Source organism: Toxorhynchites rutilus, chromosome 3 (assembly GCF_029784135.1).
Source record: "Toxorhynchites rutilus septentrionalis strain SRP chromosome 3, ASM2978413v1, whole genome shotgun sequence".
NCBI classification, from domain to species: Eukaryota; Metazoa; Arthropoda; class Insecta; order Diptera; family Culicidae; genus Toxorhynchites; species Toxorhynchites rutilus.
The window spans coordinates 48,251,043-48,274,182 of NC_073746.1; the positions used below are offsets into that span (position 1 = coordinate 48,251,043).

General features: G+C 37.2%; 1 protein-coding gene across 4 annotated transcripts in view; it reads left to right on the forward strand.

The window, feature by feature from the left end:
- The first annotated feature begins 5,412 nt into the window (after positions 1-5,412).
- Positions 5,413-23,140, forward strand: part of LOC129775966 (homocysteine-responsive endoplasmic reticulum-resident ubiquitin-like domain member 2 protein) — a 28,069-nt gene continuing 10,341 nt past the window's right edge. The window contains exons 1-3 of one of the 4 annotated variants that reach the window (XM_055781264.1): positions 5,413-6,005; positions 17,362-17,828; positions 17,884-18,528. In XM_055781264.1, the coding sequence (XP_055637239.1) occupies positions 5,880-6,005; positions 17,362-17,828; positions 17,884-18,528 (1,238 nt within the window). In that variant the 5' untranslated portion in view covers positions 5,413-5,879. The other 3 variants (XM_055781267.1, XM_055781266.1, XM_055781265.1) reach the window with 3 other exon arrangements.

Below are 23,140 nucleotides of genomic sequence, written 5' to 3' on the forward strand. Positions count from 1 at the left end.
AGACCTGTAGTGTTACCAATGAAGTCTTGTTTCAGCTATCAGCTTCTGGACAAGAGAGTCGACTTGAACGTTTTTTTTTGCAATCTGCTCTCCTCCGACTGAGATAAGAATCCCCTCGTGTGTGATGTTGAGAGCCAGTTCCCGAGCTGCGTGGTCGCTTATCAAAGCGTGCCACTGACCTACGGGCGCACATGTTTTGACTGTTTGTTTCGAGGGCTGGTTCCATGTATCCTTCCTTGGTTGCAAGCAAGGTTCGAATGAATGGAAAAGTTTCGAAAATTGAGCAGACTGGAAAGTATGTTATAGAGGGATAATGCCATACAAAAATACCTAAGATTCCATTCACCTCTTATATTTGAATGATATCAATTCGAGTAAAATGTTTTACGCTGATGGCTTAGGGGTTGACGGATCGACTGGCTCTCGTATCTTTAATGAACGTCCCATAACTTGAGGATCCATGTTCTGTGTATATTGCGAATTTTGCTATCATGCTATAAAAATCATTGATTCCTTCTGATCACTGCATCATTGTTTCGAATAGAGCCATTGCGATCAAGATCAATCGCTCTTCGGAACATAAAACGCGTTCATAGTGCTTCTTTGTAAAACAAGAGATGACTTCAATGCTCTTGTTAGGTAAGAATCACTAACGTTTGAAGTCTTCCAATTTCTCTGTTACAAGTAATAAAAAACCAAAAATTCTCGCATAGATGGGAACTCTACGGAGAATCTTTTTGATAGATAATTTGAAGGGTTATCTTGGAAGTACTTTTATTCAATTATTGTTGAAGTTCCTACAAAGTTGATCATTCCAGTAACAATCCATGCAGGCGTGCGTATGATTGCCGTGATGTCAAATATGATGTTTCGTCATACACAGAAACATTCAGGGCCTGATTCTCGAATACACTACGAATACACTTCACGGTGGAAACGGTATGAAACGCATTCGCGATGACAACAGTACGGTGTCGACATCTGGATGCGGGATTAGTTTCCCACTAAATTTATCATTATAAAATCAAATTATCTTCAGATGAAATTTTTGTATGAGATTATTATACCACATGAAGAAAACATGAAGTTTTCCACTCACATTAAACACCAGTTTGATACGAAGAAGTAAATTTTCATTAATGATTTTTTATTTGAAAAGTGCTCATTCTGCCTGAAAACTCATCATTATCTTCGACACCTCACTAACTCGTAAACGTAGTTCAATGGCGTGCCGTTTATTTCGTTTCCACCGTGAAGTGTATTCGAGAATCAGGCCCTCAGATACAGGAACTTTAGAAAAGCCCGATTTCCATGGGATTACGCCCCGCAAAACAAAATTCCAAATCGAATCATAGGAAAAAGTATAAGGTTTTTGAAATTAATTTAAAATAAAGTTCATACAAGTTCAGAAATCTTTGATACATATCTCAAAACCAAGCTTTGAAAATTGCATATTTGAAGAACTACATAGTTTTGGTCAAACCGTCTTAATTATTCATCTTTTCATATTCTTTGAGATAGACCAGGTGTATGAATATAATTCCGATTTGCATAGAATGTTGGCAAAAGCAACAGCAGCAGAGGAGGCTGAACAAATTTGGAACGTTCATGTGAGGAACGAGAAACGTGAACCGATGAAAACCGTGAAAAGATGTAGTCTGCTGCAATACCTACAATAAAATTCATATTCAATACGCGCTACTGATATTTTGACGTGACAACGTTCTGTAAATCCTGTTTGCTGTTTGCTAATGGCGTTCTCCCTTCACGAAACACAATCTGATATAAACATAGTGTTTCAACCCTTTTTTTTGCACTGAATAAATAAGAACTCATGTTCATATATTGTCAACCAATCATAGGAAAAACTTGTTCTTGTGAATTTCGAAACGGAACTGTAAATACATCTGTAATTCTTAACAGCCGGAAACCGTAAAAAATCAGGTGTTGTCTTGTTTTAATTTTTTCATTGGCAGCAAACTAAAGCGATTACAAAAAACTCTGATATTTGTAGGGATTTTTCTCAATTTTTCAATGATCGTATTTAGATTTAGAAAATTGTTTGTTTTTATACAGTCGTGTTTATTTTCAATAATAAAAACAGATTTCAGCATCTGTTATTCACACACTGATTTGAGAGAAGCCTAAAAATTTAAATTTCGAGATTTGAGAGAAGCCTAAAAATTTAAAAAAATATTAATTTTATGAGATTAATGGATTTTGCAAAACCACATCTTACCACGTGTTTTATTTTACATTCTTAGAGCTGAATTAAAATATCAAATGCTACATTCAGATATATTCAGCACAGATTAATGCCATAATGATTAATGTTAATGTCAGATATATTGCTATTCACGAGGGTCGTAAGTCCGTGCAATATTAAAAACTACTCAATTATTTGGGGTGAACCTTTTTTCATTTTTTAACATAGTCTTCTTGTAGGGTTAAGGTGGGCGTACACTGTTTGTCCGGAAGTCAAATATCTGATACTTTTTGACAGATAAAGTTTGATTTGAATTTGGTACAAACACTGTTTTATTTGTCACTTTCCAATTTTCAACAGTTGCGACCAATGTCAAATATCGAACATGGAAGAAGTAATATAAGTAAAATAAGGCGTTCAATAACTAAATATATGCTTGTTGTGTTATTTGATTAGTACACGTTGATCAAATTTTATTTGTCAAAAAGTGTCAAATATTTGGTTTTGTCGAACAGTGTATGATCATTCTTATACACGTTGTTCAACGCTGCTCTAGTATGTTTCTGCCTTTCAAATAATAGAATTTACCCAAGTATAAAAATAGCAATTCGTTAAATTATTCTTTAGTCACCTCCTAGTTCGAATAAAATCTCTTTTCCCGCCAACCATTTCTTCAAATAGAGAAAAATAAGGTAATTGAGGAAACAGTTCGAGAGAGCCAAGTCTGAAAAATGTTGGAGGATGTGAAACGAGTTAAGACCATATTTACATCAATTTTGTGAACACAACTACTTAGGCGTGAGCTGATGCATTGTCGGAATAAAAAAAAAGAATCACTTCCTTGATTCAAATGTATGCCAAACACAAGTTTGATATTTGACATTGTTTGTACTGTTGTTAATTGAGTGACAAACAAATTTCAAACCTAACTTTATCGGTCAAAAAGTGTCAAATATTTTTTTTTTACATACCTCCGGACAAACAGTGTACGGCCACCTTAGCCAAACATAATCTCGATACGCGCCAGTAGATACTTCTGACTTTGCACGGAATTTTCAAACGACTATCGTATATTGCTAACCAATGATGTCTTGTCCGTCATAGAGCCGATACTTTCCCGACGAGGCCCTGGCTCACAAGTCTTATTGCCTACCTAAATTTTGATCTACAGTGAATATTCCCTTCCTGAGAAGTCGAGAAAATTCGCTTTAAAAACTATCCTAGACAGGCTCTTTACAAATTCTCCTTTTTTATGTTATGCCGTGCACGCAAAGATCAAAATGTCTCCACAATATAATCCACAAAAAAAAAAAACATATTAGGTACAACATTCATTGAAAATAATAACCTAGAAAAAAAACTTTAGGCTATCACGTAAAATCATCGTCGTAAAATTTTATAAAAATCATTCAACTGTTGAAGGAATACTGCTTCAACGTGTATAATACAGTGTTTCTAAAATTCTTCATGTGTTTTTGCACGTTCAGTATGGGCCTGATTCTCGAATACACTACGAATACACTTCACGGTGGAAACGGAATGAAACGTATTCGCGATGACAACGGTACGGTGTCGACATCTGGATACGAGATTAGTTTCCCACTAAATTTATCATTATAACATCAAATTATCTTCAGATGAAATTTTTGTATGAGATTATTATATCACATGAAGAAAACAAAGTTTTCCACTCACATTGAATACCAGTTTGATACGAAGAAGTTAATTTTCATTAATGATTTTTTATTTGAAAAGTGCTCATTCTGCCTGAAAACTCATTATTATCTTCGACACTTCACTAACTCCTAAAACGTAGTTCAATGGCGTGCCGTTTATTTTGTTTCCACCGTGAAGTGTATTCGAGAATCAGGCCCTATGTTTGGGCATCGAGTTGAAAACATCTATAATTTTTTTTTATCAAGAAATTGGATGCTCTTAATTCATCCGTATGTTATATCTCTGAAAACCACTTCCTCTTCCAACTCAAACATACAAATTTCGAGTCAGTAAGGCGTCAACAACTTCAAAAATGAACACCATATAATACATAACATTTGAAGGGTGGAACGATCAAAATTTAGTCAACGTATTCATTTGACGTCTTCTGAGTGTACTTAAAAAAGCGTGTAAAATGATTCCTCTACTTTTATTTTGACGTTTGCTCTGTATTTATCAAAATGGTGTCCAAGAAAAAGGAGCAACGCAAGTTGAAATTAGGAAAATCGGAACTCAAACAGCCAAGAAGACCCAATTTTGACCATTCTATCCTTTAGCAGAAAAATCATGTATGGCCGTTATTCTGGAATCTAAATCTACATTCATAGAACACTGCAACTCTGTAATAACTAAGGCAATGCTTTGTATGCCAAGCTTTGTCAAACGCTTCGCATATAACCTACAGGACCCATAAACAATCATTTGATGATTGATGGACGTAGTTGTCGATTATGTACAATTTGGTGCCCAGAGTTTCAAGCTCAGGATCGTTCGCTAATAAGCGGACACAGAACCGATTTGTATACGAAAACCCCCTTCATAAAACCTGTGGTAGACACTATTTTCAATCAAGATTGCTTCGCCACAAAACATGATACTTTATCAAAAATTATGAAAGAAACAGAATCCCATGGTTTTCCATTTCTCATTAGATTTTATTGAATGTACTCATGTACATTTTAAATAAAAAAAAACGTATCAATGAAATGTGACAAGCAGGCAACTCTGTTTAATACTCTACAAAGTATTTCATATTTCTACAAACATTTTCAAACAAGACTACATTCGCTCAATAAACTGCTATCATCTTTTGACAATATGCAATAATATGCAGCATCCGGGAAAAACGTTACACCTTGTTTTATGTCTTTTGGTTTTAGATATGGATGACTTTTCGATTTTTAGATTCGTTTAACCACAAAAATTTCAAGAAGAAGTTTGGTGAGTGATATATCCCTAAAAAGTTTTTTTTTGTGAAATTTAAAGTTTGAAGCAAACAAGATCATTAATATTTTGAAGCATTGTAAAGGATCGATAGATGAACACAATTCACGAGTATTCACCTATTTCAAAACCAGATTTATTCCGATATTTGCAGGAAATTTCTTATAATATTGTTTTATAATTTATTATTACTCCATTTATGATTGCCCCACATTTTACTTCAACCAATCAGGAGTGCCCACACTGCACAAACACAGCAATGTTTTGCCTTGTTCGCTTCGAATCAGGTGAAAATCTTCATTCGGTCGCAAAACAGTGAAGTGTGTAGAATTTAATGGGAAATTAGGACTGCGAATATGACCTTTAAATTGTTCTGTTTCTGAGATTCATCGTATCGTACAAACGATTAAACTAGTTTCAAATGAAAGTCTAAAATTACAGTGAGAAGAGAAACTGCTTTTTGCAACGAATCAAAGTGAAAGGTCTCGATTCCTGTTGATTTTCCTCAACCCTTCGAACGGGCTCATCAAGTGACAGAGAGAGTATCGCCAGTGAAAGGTTTTCACCTCCCTGTTTTGTGAAGGCCCAGAGGCCAACGAAACGGTAATTTTTAAGGCCAATTACGCATACGAACTTATTATTAGAAGGGATCTGCCAGTATCCTAAGAGTGACTAATCCTGGGGTCCAGGGCTTGCACTGATAACTGGTGCTGCTAGTAATAGTGATTGCATCATGGATATAACACTGATTGTGAAAGCCTCGAACCAGCAGTTCGAGGATCAAACGATCAAGTGCGCACCCTCGTGGACTATTCGACGGCTGAAAGGACATCTCACGGAAGTTCATCCCGGTAAACCTGTAAGTATTGAATGCTGACAATATGGAAAATACCAAGCCTACGAATAACATTATTTTACTTTCCTCTATTCGAGGATAGGTATAGAGCTGTCACCAATGTTTTGTAGAAGAGCCTACGAAGCTCAAACACTCGGTCGAATCAATTAGCATAAAGAAAATTGAATTGTTTATTATGGTGCCATATCGATTTCGTTTTTAATTCAAAACATTTATCACTATTAGCAACTCAGACATGAGGTGGTAGAATTTTTCGTTCTCATTATATTTTTTTTATGTTTCATAACATTTCATTTCTCTCCGTACATCTGTATATGTAACTCGTGGGAACAATGATCCATTAATAAATTAAACGATGTTTCCTTCAATATTGAAAATGATTCCATTTCCTTCGTATATCGACACTCAGGCGTAGCTAACATCACTAGTTTCTAAATAGCAATATCGAGGCAGAACGGAACTCAAATCTACTGTACCAGAAAATCAGCAATATTCGTTGTCTCACTTCATCGTCATAAGGCCATTCAATTATTATCTGGAGAAAGTTGAATTTCTGCTGGCATTTCTTTTAAAACCTCACTCGATTGAAAGCGCTCTATTATTGCTGTGTAAATCCCTGCCAATTTAGACCCGGTACGAGAGGTACGCTTTCAATCGGATATATTTTAGAAACTGTCCGAATTAGAATCGTTATTAGAAGAAAATGTTTTGTATTTATTAAACTTTATTTTATCTTTAAACTACAATGGGCTTCTCGATTCTTAATCCTCTCGAATAGAAATTCTAGTTTTGGCTTGATACGTGTTGTCAACTTCTGCACAGTCCTCTGGACAACCTCATCGGATGCCTCGTCATGATTTATTTTGTTCCAAAGAAGTTATACTTGATGGTAGCAGCGAACCGGCAATTAATTTTGGACGCCCACTTCGAAAATCCGAAAATCGAAAAGTCGTAATTGGCTAAATCGGCCGTGTGTAGCGTTGCCTAACATTTCAGTGAGTGGAATACTATCGATTAGCAGGACTATAGCAAGCGTCTTAGTGGAATTGAGGATCAGAAGTCGCACCTTCAAGGGGAACTGGGAACTCTGGGAACTTGCTGGGAACGAACAAACGTAGGGCTGTCGGATTACGATATCGGCCATAAATCAATGCCAGCCAAAGCACCTTCAGATGGATTCTCCTGCGAGAAGGTTTTCGATCTTTTCAGGTCAATAAGCTACCAAACAGGACTTCCACTACGCCGCGTCCTCTGATTCATCCGAACAACAGTTGTACTTTCACAAAAACGTTTGAGAATATCATATACGGTCGATTTAGCTTTCAGTGATTTCGCGATTTTAGTACTTGACCATGCCGAATTTTTAATGGTTTGAATGGAATGTGGTTTATATGGTTATGCGAACAACAACGCACCTGCCCATTAGGCGCTGTCGGTGAAGCAATTTTTAGCCGATAAGGGCATTCCAGTGCTCGAACATGCCCCATACTCGTCAGATCTAACCCCATGCGACTTTTTTTCTATTCCCCAAGATCATATCCGCGCTGAAAGGTAGCCGATTTAAGTCCGTAGAAGAGGCGAAGGAAAAAGCGACGCGGCTTTTGAACGCCTTCACAAAAGAAGAGTTTTAGCACTGCTTCGAACAATGGAAAAACGTATAGAAAGGTGTGTGAGGAGCCAAGGGGAGTATATTGAAGGGGAGCATATCGTTGTACCGTAATTTTTAAAATATAACCCTTTTTCGTAACCAGTCTCGTTATTTAATAGACATACCTCGTACAGAACCACTATATCCGTTTGGCATGGAATTGCTATATACATACACATATTTTATGTAACATAAAGTTGTTAATTCTCGTTTATGGATTATTGTTGGTTTTCGTAGTCTGTATTTTTGATTTGAAAGAAATAAAAAAAAATGCATTTTAAATGATAAACCATGTTACATATTAATTAAATTTGGGACCGATCCGATCGAATATGTATGAATTTGTATTAGAATAATTGATTCCTTATACGGCTTTTCGTTTTGCGGCCAAATTTTGTGGAACGAATCTAGGCCGTAAAGCGAGGTATGGGCGTAATGATAATTTTGGGAAATCCTTCCGAGAACTCTCCAAGGATCCAAACTTCATAAGTATTAAAAAACGATTTTTCAAATTTTAAGACTAGACTTTTAAAAGCTTTTTTTAAATTTAGATTTTCATACCGTATGCGTAATATTGTTGCGCCATTGAGCAATGTCAAAATCTAAAAAAAAATCTCAATAAATTCGGTTTGTATTTTTTTTTTTCAAAAGGGAGATGTTTCTGAGAGTCTTAAACTATGTTAATCACCGGTCGAGTTTACTCTTGTTTCAATTACGGCCTCCACACGCTTCCGGAACACAGGTCCTAATAATGTAGGCTAGATCCATTTCTCTCCAGGTAAACGGAATTATTTCGCTTGAGGAGGTTTAAGATTTTCTTACATCGCTCAACTCATAGCTCCCGGGTGCGATTGGTAATCATTTGAATTTCTTTCATTTGAATTTCTTTTGGCGGCCCCAATCGATTCTTTCGATTTTCAATTTCTTCGATCTTGAATAAACTTTTTGCAGATTTGTTTTTCAGTATACATCGATTTTAATCTCACCAATGACCATCTAACAAATTTTTTAAACATAATGTCAACATTTGAATCGCTTCTTCTAAGATTTAATTCTGTTTTTTTTCACTTAAATTCTTTTTATTTCTTAATTTAGTTTACATTATAATATTATACTACATTTCAAGTGATCAACCTAGGGTTCTACATCTATAAGTTATTTAATTCTGTAGGGGATTTACTGTCACTAGTGGCTCAAAGGATCACTGAACTAGATGTTGACATCAATTCCAGGCGAAAGCTTATTCTTAAAAACTGGCACCAAAAATCTATAATCGGCTTCGTCTAAATGACAAACGTATGGCATGCTTTTATGGAATCGTTGTCAGCTGAGTTATGGACAGTAATCAGTTGCGGAATTTACAGTAATGCTTAATAAAACAACTTCATGACGTCACAAAATGAATGCCCATGCTGAGGAACAAAACAAAATGCTTTTGATGTTTGAATAGAAAGATGAAATTTGTATTCCATGTCTAAATAAAACACTACACTCCTATAGAATAAGCAGATAAATTGGAAAAAAATCTTTCGATTTTTCAAAGATCGATTCTTTGGTATCGATTTTTAATCAGTGGATCGATCCCTGTGCCGTTGGAGAATCGATTCGACAAAATCGATCTTTTTATTAAGATCCTAGTTCATTCGCCATTTTCCTCATTGAACGCACTGGATTCGCCCGAATCTTCCTTTTGATGGCAGCGGTAACCCTCGGAACCCGAGCTGACCTCGGACGAACTGCCCGTGACCTAACAGGTGAAACAGGGGATCCTTATTTGTACGATGGTGCAAACATTATCACGCATACGGTAAATGATCAATGTTTTCTCTTACACCGGCTGGAGATTAAATTTTTACTAGCTTTAAGTTTTGACCGTTGCGTGGTTAGTGATTTTGTTCAATTTGTACTTCGCTGGAAATGTTTGAACTAATATTTATAACCGACAGTCTAAAACTATTTTTTAAATAATCTTTACAAGTGACTGTATTCATGTCAATCAAAATGTAGGATTAAATATTGGTTCGACAATTACTGCCTCGTTGCCGATCCGTTTATTTATCAATACTTTTAAACATTCACGTTTTCTTACTAACTGATCGTTCATGAATCCAATCACAGAACTTTTCATTGATTGATCTTCTAATCGACCCTTCAAAATTTCCTTTTACTGGAAATTTCCTAGTACTTCTACCAAAACTCATAGTATAAAATTATTTATTTTCCGATATAATTCTCGTTCAAGATTCTTCAATTACTTCCAAATAACATGTTCCTTTGTTACATGGAATACAACCATTGCCAACACATTTGGCGGTTCATTTTTATTTATATAGTTAGAAGATATAGGAGTGCTTTTTTCACCTGAAAATCCATCTCCACTTTCGAATAGAGATTAATTTCTTTAGCGCAAACATCAAATGGACTAAAAACGCTTATCATGATGTAATGGTAGAAGATATGGGAAATCAATTTTCCGAATTTTCCTATTTTCCCTCAGATTTTTTCGAAAATTTTCAATTGTCATGTTGTTAATATGGTTGATTGAAATATGTGTAATATTTTTATAGGACTCTCCTTCTCCTTCCAGAGGATTTACATTACATTTCTTGTACTCTTAAAACCTCACATTTCAATTTTGGTTCCATTTGCTCTATTAACACATTAAGGACCGCAAAGGAATCTGTAAGACATACGTCTGGGACCGATTCCATTTGCTTGATTAGTTCTCGAGTTAAGCAGCTCACTCCTTAGAGAGGGGGAGGAGTGTCGAACCGTCATAGAAATATTTGTTGTCCTCTAAAATTGCCACATGCCAAATTTTGTCCCATTCGCTTGATTAGTTCTCAAGTTATGCAGAAATTTGTGTTTATTTTGAATAGCATTTTCAATTTTGAATTTTCTACTTCCGAAACGTATTTCCAGCGTCGATTATGTTGTTGATTCCCGTAAATGTTAGTTTGCCTAACGATAAGTTTAATAATATCGTCGTCAAGAAAATTACGAAATAATCAAAGGAACTTCTTGTGACCAACTGGCCTTCTTTCAGTCAGTTTCGGGATAGTCTTCATAAGATTGATTATCGTCTGATAGTCATTACATGGACAGCTCGCTTCCTAGTAATGAGTACAATATTAGGAAATTAGTAAAGCTAAAATTTGCATGAACATCTGACTATTCGATTAGAAATATCACGATACAGGGCGGACTCGATTATATACTAGGATTAGGTGATCTCGGATCGATTCTTAGAAGGTCGATCTTTTCCATTCCGTTTTCAGATTTTTTGGATCGATCTTTGGTATTCGAGAAAATCGAGCGAATTGATTTTTTTGCTTTCAACTTTTTTCGATCTTAAAATATTTTTTTATAGATTTGTTTTCAGTATACATCAATTTTTTATCAGTGTCGGTCCCAGCTCCGAAAGATACTAATCGTATAGATAGAAAACAGTCAGAAATTCGACGTCAACGACGTGACGTTAAACGTCAAATAAAATCGAGGGGAACTTCAATGAATTGTTTGGTTCGCGTTGATCAGAAATTGGATAAACAAAAGGATTCCAATGGAAGTTTTGCATTGAGTGCGACAACAGGTATAAACTATAATTTGAGGAAATTATTTTTCTGTAATTTAATCAATGTTTTTGTCATGCGTCAATTTTCATAACATTTCAAATTACATTCGAATGCACCTCACAGCAAATCTTCCATTTGAATATGGCGTCGATTGTTTACGAAATTCTGGTTTTTAACTGGTCCAAGGACCAGTTAACGTTCGGCAAGTTAAAAAGCAGACCAGTTAAACCAGGACCAGTTAGCGAACGATTACTATAGTCACATTTCGTAAAACATCCGAAAAAACACCGTATATATTTTTATGTTCCTATTTTGTAAATGTCAGTTCAAGTCAGCGCTTCACTACCAAAACGATCAACGTCAACCCCTAGGGTCCGACGCGGGACTCAACGTGTTAAAGAAAAACGATACTCATATAGAATAAGCACATAAGTCGGGAAAAACTTTTGATTTTTCAAAGATCGATTCTTTGGTTCCGATTTAATCAGTGGATCGATCCCTACGCCGTTTGGAAAATCGATTCGACAAGATCGATCTTTTTATAAAGATTACCCATTTGTATTATGTACAGTCTTCGTTTTGTTCTCACAGTCAGTGTCTTAGAATATCAACAAATATTCACGAGTAACGAATATGATTTTGTTCCAGTGCAAATGACTTTTTTTCAACTTGAAACACGCTGCTCTCATTATATCGATGACAATAACAAACGAGTTCATTTTGTTCATATCGCTGTTGCATGAACAAATTTGCTATAATGAATGAATGCGATATTGAGTGGGGTTCATAACTTCGCTGTTATTTACACTTTGGATATCAAAAGCAACAAATTGATATTCATCACATCCGAAACGATATTCGTTCTGGCAGTGAATTTAAGTTCAAAAAAAAATTTATTTGGCGAGACGGTAGCAACGGCATATGCAGAATGGATACAACGAGTGGTTTTAGCTACCGTCAAGTCATTTGCGACATCGGAAATTTCATAAGGTATTTCCGAATACGGCATCCGGCAGCTGCAAAACCCAACCGCACACAGCAGCCTCAGGTTAGAAGTTAACAACAGCTGATATTCATTTTGCTGAAATGATATTCAGTTCTGACGTTTCCGATAATCAAGATGAAAATGACACTGGGTGGAAAAAATAAACATCAAAACATATTGAAGAACAAAAGTTCATTTGCTCATACTCACTGGTTGCCTGGATCTGGCATTTTAATTTGCGTTTGGAATATATAGGTTTTCTATGCAACCTAGCCCGAAAATCTATGCATTTGATCTTAGCGAAGATGATTTTGACGTAGAACTACGTCTTTCATTAAGGGTGTCAAATCAGATAACAGGTCACGATTTTATGAAATAAAGTTAACGTTAATAACTATTTTTGCCGCGGACGGATTTTGGCGATTTACATACTAAACGAATCAGAAATTCCGTAAGATTTATTTAATATGCCGTACATTAGAATCCCCTTGTTAGTAAATGGTTAAAATTCATGAAAACTTTAAGTGTTTCTATTTTCCCATACATTTGTTCTGTCCATTTGAGTGCTTTCCCCAACAGAACTATCAATAACGAGCAACTCATCGACGACCAACGGAGGGGGAATCGTAGGATTTACAGTCTCCGTGAACAAAGGAAAAGAGGAAGAATGAAGGGGAATACTTGCCTAGAGTATAAACAGTGGATCTCGCTGAGGCAAACTTTCATTCGGCATCGGACTGTTGAGTAATCCAGTTCACTTTGCTTTCGCTGCGCTTCGATCTAAGATTGGACCCCACCAGTGGTAATCCAACTTGGAAATCGTCGTTTGATTTTTCTGTTCGTTTTTCGCGTTATTCGTATCGTGTGTTCTTCTTTCCGCGTCATAAATTGGACGCTTCGCGTAGTGTGCGATGAGCAAGAAGAAGAGGAAGGCAGGCTCGAGCCCTGCAAAAAACGAACGCATTGCCAGGGGCAATAAAATTTCGAGGTAAGCGTCATCTAATGATGCACGCGGTGTTGGTGCAGTGAAAAGCGCTCGCACTGAACCGAGCCTTCGCGAATGTGACACCGCACCGAACAACAGCGAAGTAGGCGTTTCGGCGCGTCGGTCGAAAATGTAAACGCCCAGGCAGCAACCAAAATCGAGCTCCCCCCGCTGGTGGTGAAGGCGGTCGCTCTTGACAAACTCATCAGCGAATTCGCATCGATGGGTGTTACAGCAGAGTACAAGCTGTGTGGCATAATTCGGTCTTTTTCCAAGCAGTTAACATTGTTTATTTTCCGTCTTCATAAGGGCTTCGTTTGTGCCTTTGAGAATGCATCAATGCATTAAACTGACGTTATAGCGAAGCAGACGTTAAGGTTGTGCACCAAAAAATTATTTTGGAATACTAAGCATCTTGAATATCTTACTGGAATGTTATAAGTTATTTGGGTTCGCGTGCCAGTCGCAAAACTGCTTTCAACTAGGATTACATTTGCGCTAATATTGATCATAATGAAGCATTGCTACTGTTTTCGAGGTTGTTATTAACAAAAAGAGTTTATTTCTCTTGTTTAGTCATCAAGAAAGTAAATGTCCTGGAATTTTGTATGTGATTAGGTTTTGCTTGCCAGTAGCAAAACTTCCTCCACTAAGGGAGACAGCTGCGCTTATCTCGAGCATGAGAAAGCAACTCTTTTCGAGGCCAGTAATATTAACAGAAGCGTTTCTTTTGAGAATAGCGCAAAATGATGAGAAATGTTTATATTGCTAGTAGTTTCAAGCCACCAATGTATGGCTCTGTATGCATGCTATGGTGAACGCTTGTTTGGCGCTTGGTTTACACTTAGTTTGTACGAACGATATCTAGAGGTGCGATTCCTTTGAGGCAATACTAAATAACATGTAGCATGATATTTGATACTTGCAAGTGTTGTCATTGTTGTTGTTTACATGCGGTGCCAAAGATATATTGATGTAGTTATGAGATATGGAATAATGGTGCTGGTGCAACATGTATATAATCGACTGTAGGCGAGTCTATGTCAATTTCGAAAAAGGCCACCGGAATAGCCTTCGAGGTAAATTTTCAATGCATTGACATGAAATAAATTGCGACATACGGTTGTTTTGCGAGGGCAAGAATGAATCATCAATCAATTATCGTCAACTGATTCTACAATGAAAAAATCATTTCAGAGATTATTCTACTAAGTAGTTGTTTCTCAAATTTCACAGCATTATAGAATAATATCCGAAGGTTTAAACAAGCGACTTATATTGAATAACAGCGTAGTTCTACGTCAACAATGCGGTCGTATCTTGGACACAACCACCTATAATTTTTTTTCCAACACTGCTCACAGTATATAATCGCATCCTGTCTATAATCAAGTCAACACAGTCTCTATTATATCACTGGACGTTTTTTCACGTCTCGTTTATATCACGTTTTTCGAAGCATAAGAAATAATATGCAAATTTCAATTCACCGTTGAATTATTGATCAAAAAAAACATAGAATTAGGCAAAAAAAATTATTTTCAAGTATCAGCCGTATTCACGTAGCTTCCGAAATGTTTTTTACTGTGGAATTCGTAGTTAATATTGCGCATTTTTTATAGCCCCTCGTACTACTTTCATAAGCACAAAATCAACAACTATGGATGATTCTGAGTAATTTTCTTTTTGATTGTCCAGAATGAGATGTACGACTTGTGCCGTTTCTCGAGATTCATCCGTGAATCAGTATTCTATTCTCTCAATTGTTGAAATTCTATTGGGATGTAGCCGTTGATATATTTTATGACAGCTTTTACTAAATGAAGTTTTTATTTATTCCTTTGGAACGACAAATAGGCAAGACGAAAAGTGCTCCGGGACGTGAATCGAATCGGTGGTATGTTAAAATAAGTGTTTGCTTTGACTAGTTAACGGTGTCCGACTAAATGGGAAGTGGACACTTCCAGGCCAAGACTTACGCGACCATAGAAGAAAATTGGACATAAAAGATTACAATTTATTTAAGTTTAGGAAACTAAACAATCACTTGCAAGCTAAAAATTTGAACGTAATTTTGGAGCACATGCGTTATTTCAGTTGAGTAGTGTCTTAATTTTGAAAAAAAATTCGTAAGCTTAAAATATTGTATGTGGCGTAATCATTTGTGGCGGCCGATTATCGGGTAATAGATAGTTTCAAACTGGTATATAAATGCGACGAATCTAGTTTACTTTTCAAAACATTAAAACATTAGATTAACTCATTCGAAATAAATGTGTTGCAGGATTCAATACTGGCAGAACCAAATAACTCTTATATCGTGTTCCGTTTTCTCTGATACTCTTAAATTGCCATTTATAATAATTAAAAGATCGAATAATCCTCGATGTTTCAAGGATTTGTTACTTCCAATGTTTTACCGAGATTCTTCTGTTACCTTGATGAACCGGCAACTATTTGTTGAATGGTTTCAAAATCAGTTTCTTCCGGATTTCGTCTGTTTTTTCAGAAAAAAATCTGTTTCTAATATATCCACGTTTCCATTATATCACGTGAAATGTTCCAGGCTCTGTTTGCCTTAAACGGGCTCTAATTAAAAGAACACGCTACGTAGGACAATTCTGTTGATTCCATTTGAAAGATTACAAAATTTTATACAGGATACAGTAACCATCAAATTGGTGGATTTACGTAACATTTAAGAATTGAAAAACTTAAAAGTTAGTGGTTTTTCAGGTGTTTTTCTTAATTTTATCCAAAAAAACCCTAATAAACTTGAATGTTCCTATCAACCAAATTGACGATTTTTACTGCACTGTACTTATAACAGCCAGCCAACAGTTCGCTCTGTAACACGATATGACACAAGCAATGTGGTTGAGAAAATAAAGTTACACCAAAATCGACAAAATTCACAACTGCTTATGTAAGTTCTGTTTAATTCATCATCCAGAAAGTTATCAGTTGGCTCCCTTCGAAACAAACCACATTCCTGTCGATGTTTACGTTTATTCCAAAACAAATATGTATTTCTCCATAAACGTATGTGTTTATTATATATCATGCCTGTGTTGCGATAAATGTTAAAATAACAAACTGTAATAATCAAAGTGTGTATGACCCGGTGAATCCCATTCGTGGTACAGCTGCTCTCCGCAATGAGAAAAAAAAATCTAATGGAGACCAGTTGCTCAACAAGGAAACCACACAGCTAATGCCCGATGCAAAATTGAACGATGCAGATGTTTTCGTGCTTCGTGCTCAAACACTAGTACCTTAGTGCTATTTTGTTTTATTTCGTTTTGTTCGTACGTATCTACACATTGAAGTGAATTTCTTCCCCGACCACCCAAAGAAATTACGATCAGAAACAACACAACTGATGCAAAATTATGATATCGATTGATAATCCTCCTTCTTTCAGCACCAATTGCTGAATTACACATACGAGTATTTAATATCGCATAGTGCATAGAATATTTGGAATCGATAATCTTGAAAGCAATGACGAAACATTGTTATTTCTGTTTTCCCATTTGACATCGCTTTTTTTCACTGTGCTTGTAACCTACACTGCCATATCGCTGTACTGCCGGGGCTACTCAAATGGCCATCGTGTTGTGTTGAATAGAGAACACGTCAGTACGAGCCGAGGAGGCGCGCATACGGTTCGAAAGAGATTCGGAAATTCTTACTTGTGAAATTGCTAGAAAAACGTTCCATAGACATACGATCATATTGTGCGTTGCGTTCGGGTATTATTCAAAACGAGACGGAACCAGCTACGGAATGGAAAACTTTCTTTCCGGTGTCAACAAAAGCTGCTGAAAATTGTTCTTTCATTCGACCTTTAGAGTGGAATTATTTTTGAAAGCTTTAAAATTACTCCACTATCAGCTTAGTGATTTGCTGTCTCGGTTGATAACTGATAACAATATTTTGTAGTGTAAAAGCTACGTGTTCGTCTGGTATTTGTAGAGTATGTCGATAGTCATTATACTCGATACAGTCAATTTATTCTGAGCCGACCAAATCAATTTGGTTAATTTCATTCAGTCCGTAGTGCAGCTACTTCTAATAATAAAAAGCGTTGTCTGTTATTAGTTCAGCTTGTACAGTTCTGGTTCATTTGCAAATTCTACAATTTGTTTTTTCGTTTTTTACAGAGTACCGACGAACAGAAACTTATTTACTCTGGCCAGCTGTTGAATGATAGCATTGTATTACAAGACATTCTCCGCCACTATGAAGGTCAGCAAACTCACACCGTACATCTAGTGTTTACACCGAAAAATACCCGCCAGCAGAGAGAATATAGTTCCGGTACATCCAGCAACACAAACAATAGTTTGGAAAGTATGACTCCGAAGGCTAACAATGCAAATGAAAACACACCGTCAACAGCCACCGAAACTGCACGGACAGCAGAGACGGGAACGAGTGCATCATTCGGAACAGATGGTGTGCGACAACGAAACGTAACCAATACAGCAGGGAACAGTAACGCTGGCGTGTCAAATATCCCAAGCCCAATCTCACCTGTTTCGGCTGACTTCATCATGGGACAGCATCTCGCAATGCAAAACTGGATGCAGCAAACTTATATGCAATATCTGAACCAATACATCAATGTGTAAGTTTGTGCCTTCTTACTGGTTTGAATCATTCTCATAACTTTGATATTGTAGGATATCTAATGGACAGACCAATCCACCAACGTTGATTCCAAGTGCCCCAGCAGATCGCGCAATGATAGCTTCACCAATTCACAACCCTCCGCCAAATCTATCAGCAGTTAACGGACCTCCGAATCCAATATTCGCACAAACTTTGTCGAACCTAGCATACTACCCATACCTCTCGCCAATGCCATCAGCCGGTAGCATTCCAGCTTCAATAGCGTCGAATGGGGCGATCTCAACCGGACCAGTGCCAACACCTGTCAATCAAGGATCATCTAGTCAAACCACGATACCAAACAGTGCAAGCTCTCCAATGCCATCATCTTCTGCGATTGGAGTGAGCGCGGAAACTTCGCCATCAGCAGCTGCTTCATCAAATGTACCTTCGGGCACTGCCACTTCTACCGCTGTTGGAACACCTCAAGCTCAACCCGCGGCAGTTGCGGAGGCGGGCGCTGCCGCAGCTCCCGCGGCAGCAGCAGCCCCGGCTAGAAGGTTTCCTAATATTGTGGTCGAGGAGCAAGAAAACCGTGACTGGTTGGACATTTTCTTCACCTTGTGCCGAGTGGGAATCCTGATGACCGTGGTATATCTTTACTCGTCTCCGGCAAGATTCTTAACGGTAGTTTTAGTAGGAGTGTTGCTCTATCTGTAAGTACTCTAACTAAGGTGACACTTTACTGTGCTAATTATTTGTACGTTTAGCTTTATTTTTTATTATATGCTCAAGATCGTTTAAGTAATATGAAATTCATTACTTCAAGTTTTGTTGGACCATTGAATTTTCTTTTTATTCTTGATTTGAACTTAAAAAAACTTTTTATTCTAGATTTGAACTTAAAAGTAAGTTATAAAAATAAAATTTTTTATTTTTTATTTTTATAACTATTAAGGCGTCGAACAGGGGGTCTTCGTAGCCACTTGGTTACGCGTTCGCTTACCAAGCGATCGATCGTGAGTTCAAACTCAGGGCCCTCAATTGACCATCTTTGTGTTGTTATAGAATAACTACGTCCACGCAACCATCATCAGCGATGGAAATCGATCCACGGTCGAAATAAGATCGATTCATCCATACAACTGCTCTGCTCTGCAAGACACATCGGGCTGCTGTTCTATAAATAACTCAACAATGATCAATATCAACTGTCTCCGCTGTCCGGTCTGCTGAACAATGGATGAACAGAAAGAATACCCTTACGCCTAAATGGCTACTACTGTGTAATTTACCATAATGTAAAGGAACAGAAAACTTAACGCCTAAATGGCTACTACTAACTTCTGTGTAATTTACAATTTATAGAAACATAAACATATGTACATGTACACGATTGAAACCCGGCTCTGTTACAGCTAAAATACTAATGAGCCTAACAAGTAAATAAATGAGATAAAAAAAAAAAAAGGCGTCGAACACAAATAACGTAACGCGTAATGGATAGAGAGGGATCGAGGACGCGTTCTATTAGGTACAAGGCGCCTAGAAGTACATTCTAAGGTGAGGCCGTTTCGTCACAAAGTTGGTTAGGGGAGCGGTATATGAAAACAGTAAGGAAGAAAACAGAAGGGGAATTATTTGCTTAAAGCGTGAAAGAGACAGACTGATCACGAGCGAGCTTGGGCACAAGCGTATTGTGTTTTGTTTACAAATAAAACACAGTAAACTTCCAAGATGGCTGAAGAGTGGTTTTAGCCAAGAAGGGTCTATGGTACTAGGTGAGGCCGTTTCGTCACTAAGTTGGTTAGGGGAGCGGTATATGAAAACAGTACGGAAGAAAGCAGAAGGGGAATTATTTCCTTGAAGCGTGAAAGAGATAGACTGATCACGAGCGAGCTCCGGCACAAGCGTATTGTGTTTTGTTTACAAACAAAACACAGTAGACTTCCAAGATGGCTGAAGAATGGTTTTAGCAAGTTGGCCCACCTTAGGATATACTTCTACGCGCCTTGGTTTTAGCAAGTTGGCCCACCTCGAGATGAAGAATAGAGTATGACTGATGAACTATTCTAGTCAATGATTATTCTAATTGACGTAACTAATGAATACAAATCTGCCTCTTCATTCAACTGACTTCAATACACACTTCTACTCCCCCTGACATTAATATTGTTACCCGCGTACACAATCTTATTCTTACGCCCATATACAGTGAAACGAAAACTTGATTCCTGATGAGAAAAAGTAGTTACACCATTAATGGACGATTTATTGTCTACCCACCGAGGATTCAAACCAGCGAACTTAGACAGTTAACAGGTATACTAAAAGGGTCCTCGCGTTAGTATTAGTAAATAGCGTGCAAAATGGTGTGCAGTTTGGGAGGAATTCTAAACAAAATTTTAGTTCACTTTGTCTCCGAGTTTAAATTTGTGAAAAACTTATGCGGGATAGTCCCCTGACTGACTCCTCCGTTGAATATGACTATGACGATCCCTGCTGATAACATCGCAAATTATCTGAATATTTGTTCATTTTATTATTGAATGTAGTTTCTTCCAGCTTCAATTACCTTTTCACATCGATTTATCCGAATACGTCAATATGAGAAAACAAAATTTTCTTCGAAATTTCGAAGGAATTCTCTCACTATACTGTTGATACAGCTAAACAGCTAACGCATATCTCCTCCAGGGGCGATCTTGTTCAGCCAATTCTACCAATTCTTCGTTTGACCAATGTCGCTGGTAATACTTCTCTATTGGACGGAACTGGGAATAATTTGGTGGATTCAGCTCTTTTGTAAAAGAACTGAACTACTTTGTCGTTGTACCATTATAAATCATCCTTTCTGTAATGATAGTTGGCTATGTCTGGCCGAAACATAACTGGATCATTATGGTACTCAATGAAGGGTAAAAACCGTTTGTTGGAGACTCCCTTTGTATATTTCCGAATTCATGGACCTATCCATCACAAAAACACTAGTTTTCTTGTCAAAGGAACAGATTCTTTGTCAAAGCCCCGGATTTTGGCCACTGCTTGTAGTTTGAAGTTCCGGTTTGTTTGTCTACCTGCTCGATGTCATTTGTAGCCTTTCCGAAGACTTATTTGACGCGCAGTAGTTGAAAATCCAGTGTTCCACTCCGACGCTTGATTTGCACTTTGCGGACAGTCGTGAAAATTACTTTCAGGATAATCCAACAGTTTTGCCCGTGCCTGTTCTCGAGTAGACGCTTGTTTCACTATCTTTTCACTAACACATTTTTCACTTTACACTAATAGGCAAAGTAAAGAGCCTATCCCATCATTTTCTGATTTTTTCTCAATTATTTGGCTCAAATTCAATTAAATACACTGTAGTCTATTTTGATATCTTATTTTTGATGTTCTTTTTTTAGTTTCACTTATGGAATATCAAAAAAAGTGTTTCACTTACAGAAAAAAATATTCGTTTTGAAAAAAAAACAATGACAAAAAAATGTCCACTTCATTTTGGCCCCAGAGAAGATAAATTACAGAAATTTCAATAATCAATGTGTCCTCATTTCGTCTTGAGAACTTGCTGCAGTCGCTTAGCTTAGTTCCTTAGGTGTTGTGGATCCAGCTCCAAGGCGCGCTTTATGGCTTCAAAACAGTTTTTTTTATTGGTAACACTAGTTTTGTCTACCCTCGCATCGAAAATCGCCCACAAATTATTGATGGGTTGAGTTCCGGACTTTGTGGAGATCATCTTAGCGGATTGACTCGACGAGACCGGAAGAAAGACTCAGTATTCTTGGCAGAACTTCAGTGGCTTATCAACATGCTTCTTAGCAAACTTAAGCCGTTTGGCTTGCTGATAAATGGACATCCGAGCAACTCTGCTTTTGGAACCCCTATGCTGCAAGACGACGATGGTCAGTTCTACAGGAAACTGATAGCTGAAGGTTTTCCTGGATCACGTGGAGAACTACCTTTGGGTTCTTCTTGACTTCGCGCATGATCTTCGTGTCCGATCTCGCATCCGTTTTGAGCTTCCTGCCTCTGCCAGAGAAATTCACCACCGATCCAAACTATTGTAGTTTCAGAAGAGTTTCTCCGCCTTGCTGATACTGTACTTCCTAGGGACAGCTCGGTACGATTCACCGTTTTGCACATCAAGAACCAATTTTCGAATACGCAAGGAAATTGCTTTCTAAATCACTGGGTTCTCCATTTTTTCAGTTGATAAATTCAGTTGAATTTTTGTTGATTGCGATCTCGTGTATTAATGCATCAGGTCACACCATTTGCTTCATGTGAACAATGTCAATCAATTCTCATCGTCAATGTCAATAGAAACTCATCGAAAGCATATAGATTTGGGCACATTCTTGTCACTGCTTTTTTTTTTCAATACAAATTGATTTTTTGTTCCTCTTGTTGAATTTCTTTCTGTATTCCATAAGTGAAATAAGAGATCGTCGGAACGGATTCGAACGAAAACGCGAATGTTTTTCTCCGAAATTGACGAAAAATACTCCAGCCAAGGCGGAAATCTAACCCGAATCTCCGGCGTGATAATGTGTGGCGCTAACCACTCGGCCAAGATTATGATTTATTTTCTTCTTGAATCTAATACAATTTTCTTGAGAACGAAACAAAACACTGACTCCAATGCTCCCAAGTATAAACATGTAAGGTCGTAGGATATGTTCACAGCAAAACTTAGCTGAAGAAAAACTCACAGAAAAAATCATTTCAATTGATTTCAATTGACACACAGAAAACAACTTTCATTCATAGTTTTAATTTTAAAAACGTGCTTATGCTGCCTGAAAGTCAATTATTATCTTTGGCGCCCCTTAAACTGGTAAACAAAGCTCAATACCGTTAACGCGAATATGACAGTTGAAAAGATGGAGAACAAATGAACTGAACTGAACTGAAGGCACTCAGTTCATTTGAGTGTTACAGCCCAAAGTACGTGGAATAAGAAGGTAGTCTACTCCCTGCTTTGTTCAAGTGTGGTAGGCAAAGGAAAAAAGCAAGAAATAGTAATAAACCATCGATCGAATCTATATAAATTTAAACATTTTTTAATTTTTCAAATTATAATACAAGAACTGGCCCCACCCATCTCACTATCCCTCTGCTGAAAAAGTTCATCATCGACATCACGATATGTCAGATAATGGTAAATTGGTAATTCGCGATGGTGTCGACGTATGGTGGCGACTTCAAATTAGGGCCATAATTTGTGTCCCAAACTCGTTAGTGTAATCTTTATCAGATTAGAAAGCAGTATGTACACAACAAGATGCAGATTGGTATCCAAAAAACGATTTTGGGCGGGGTGTGATT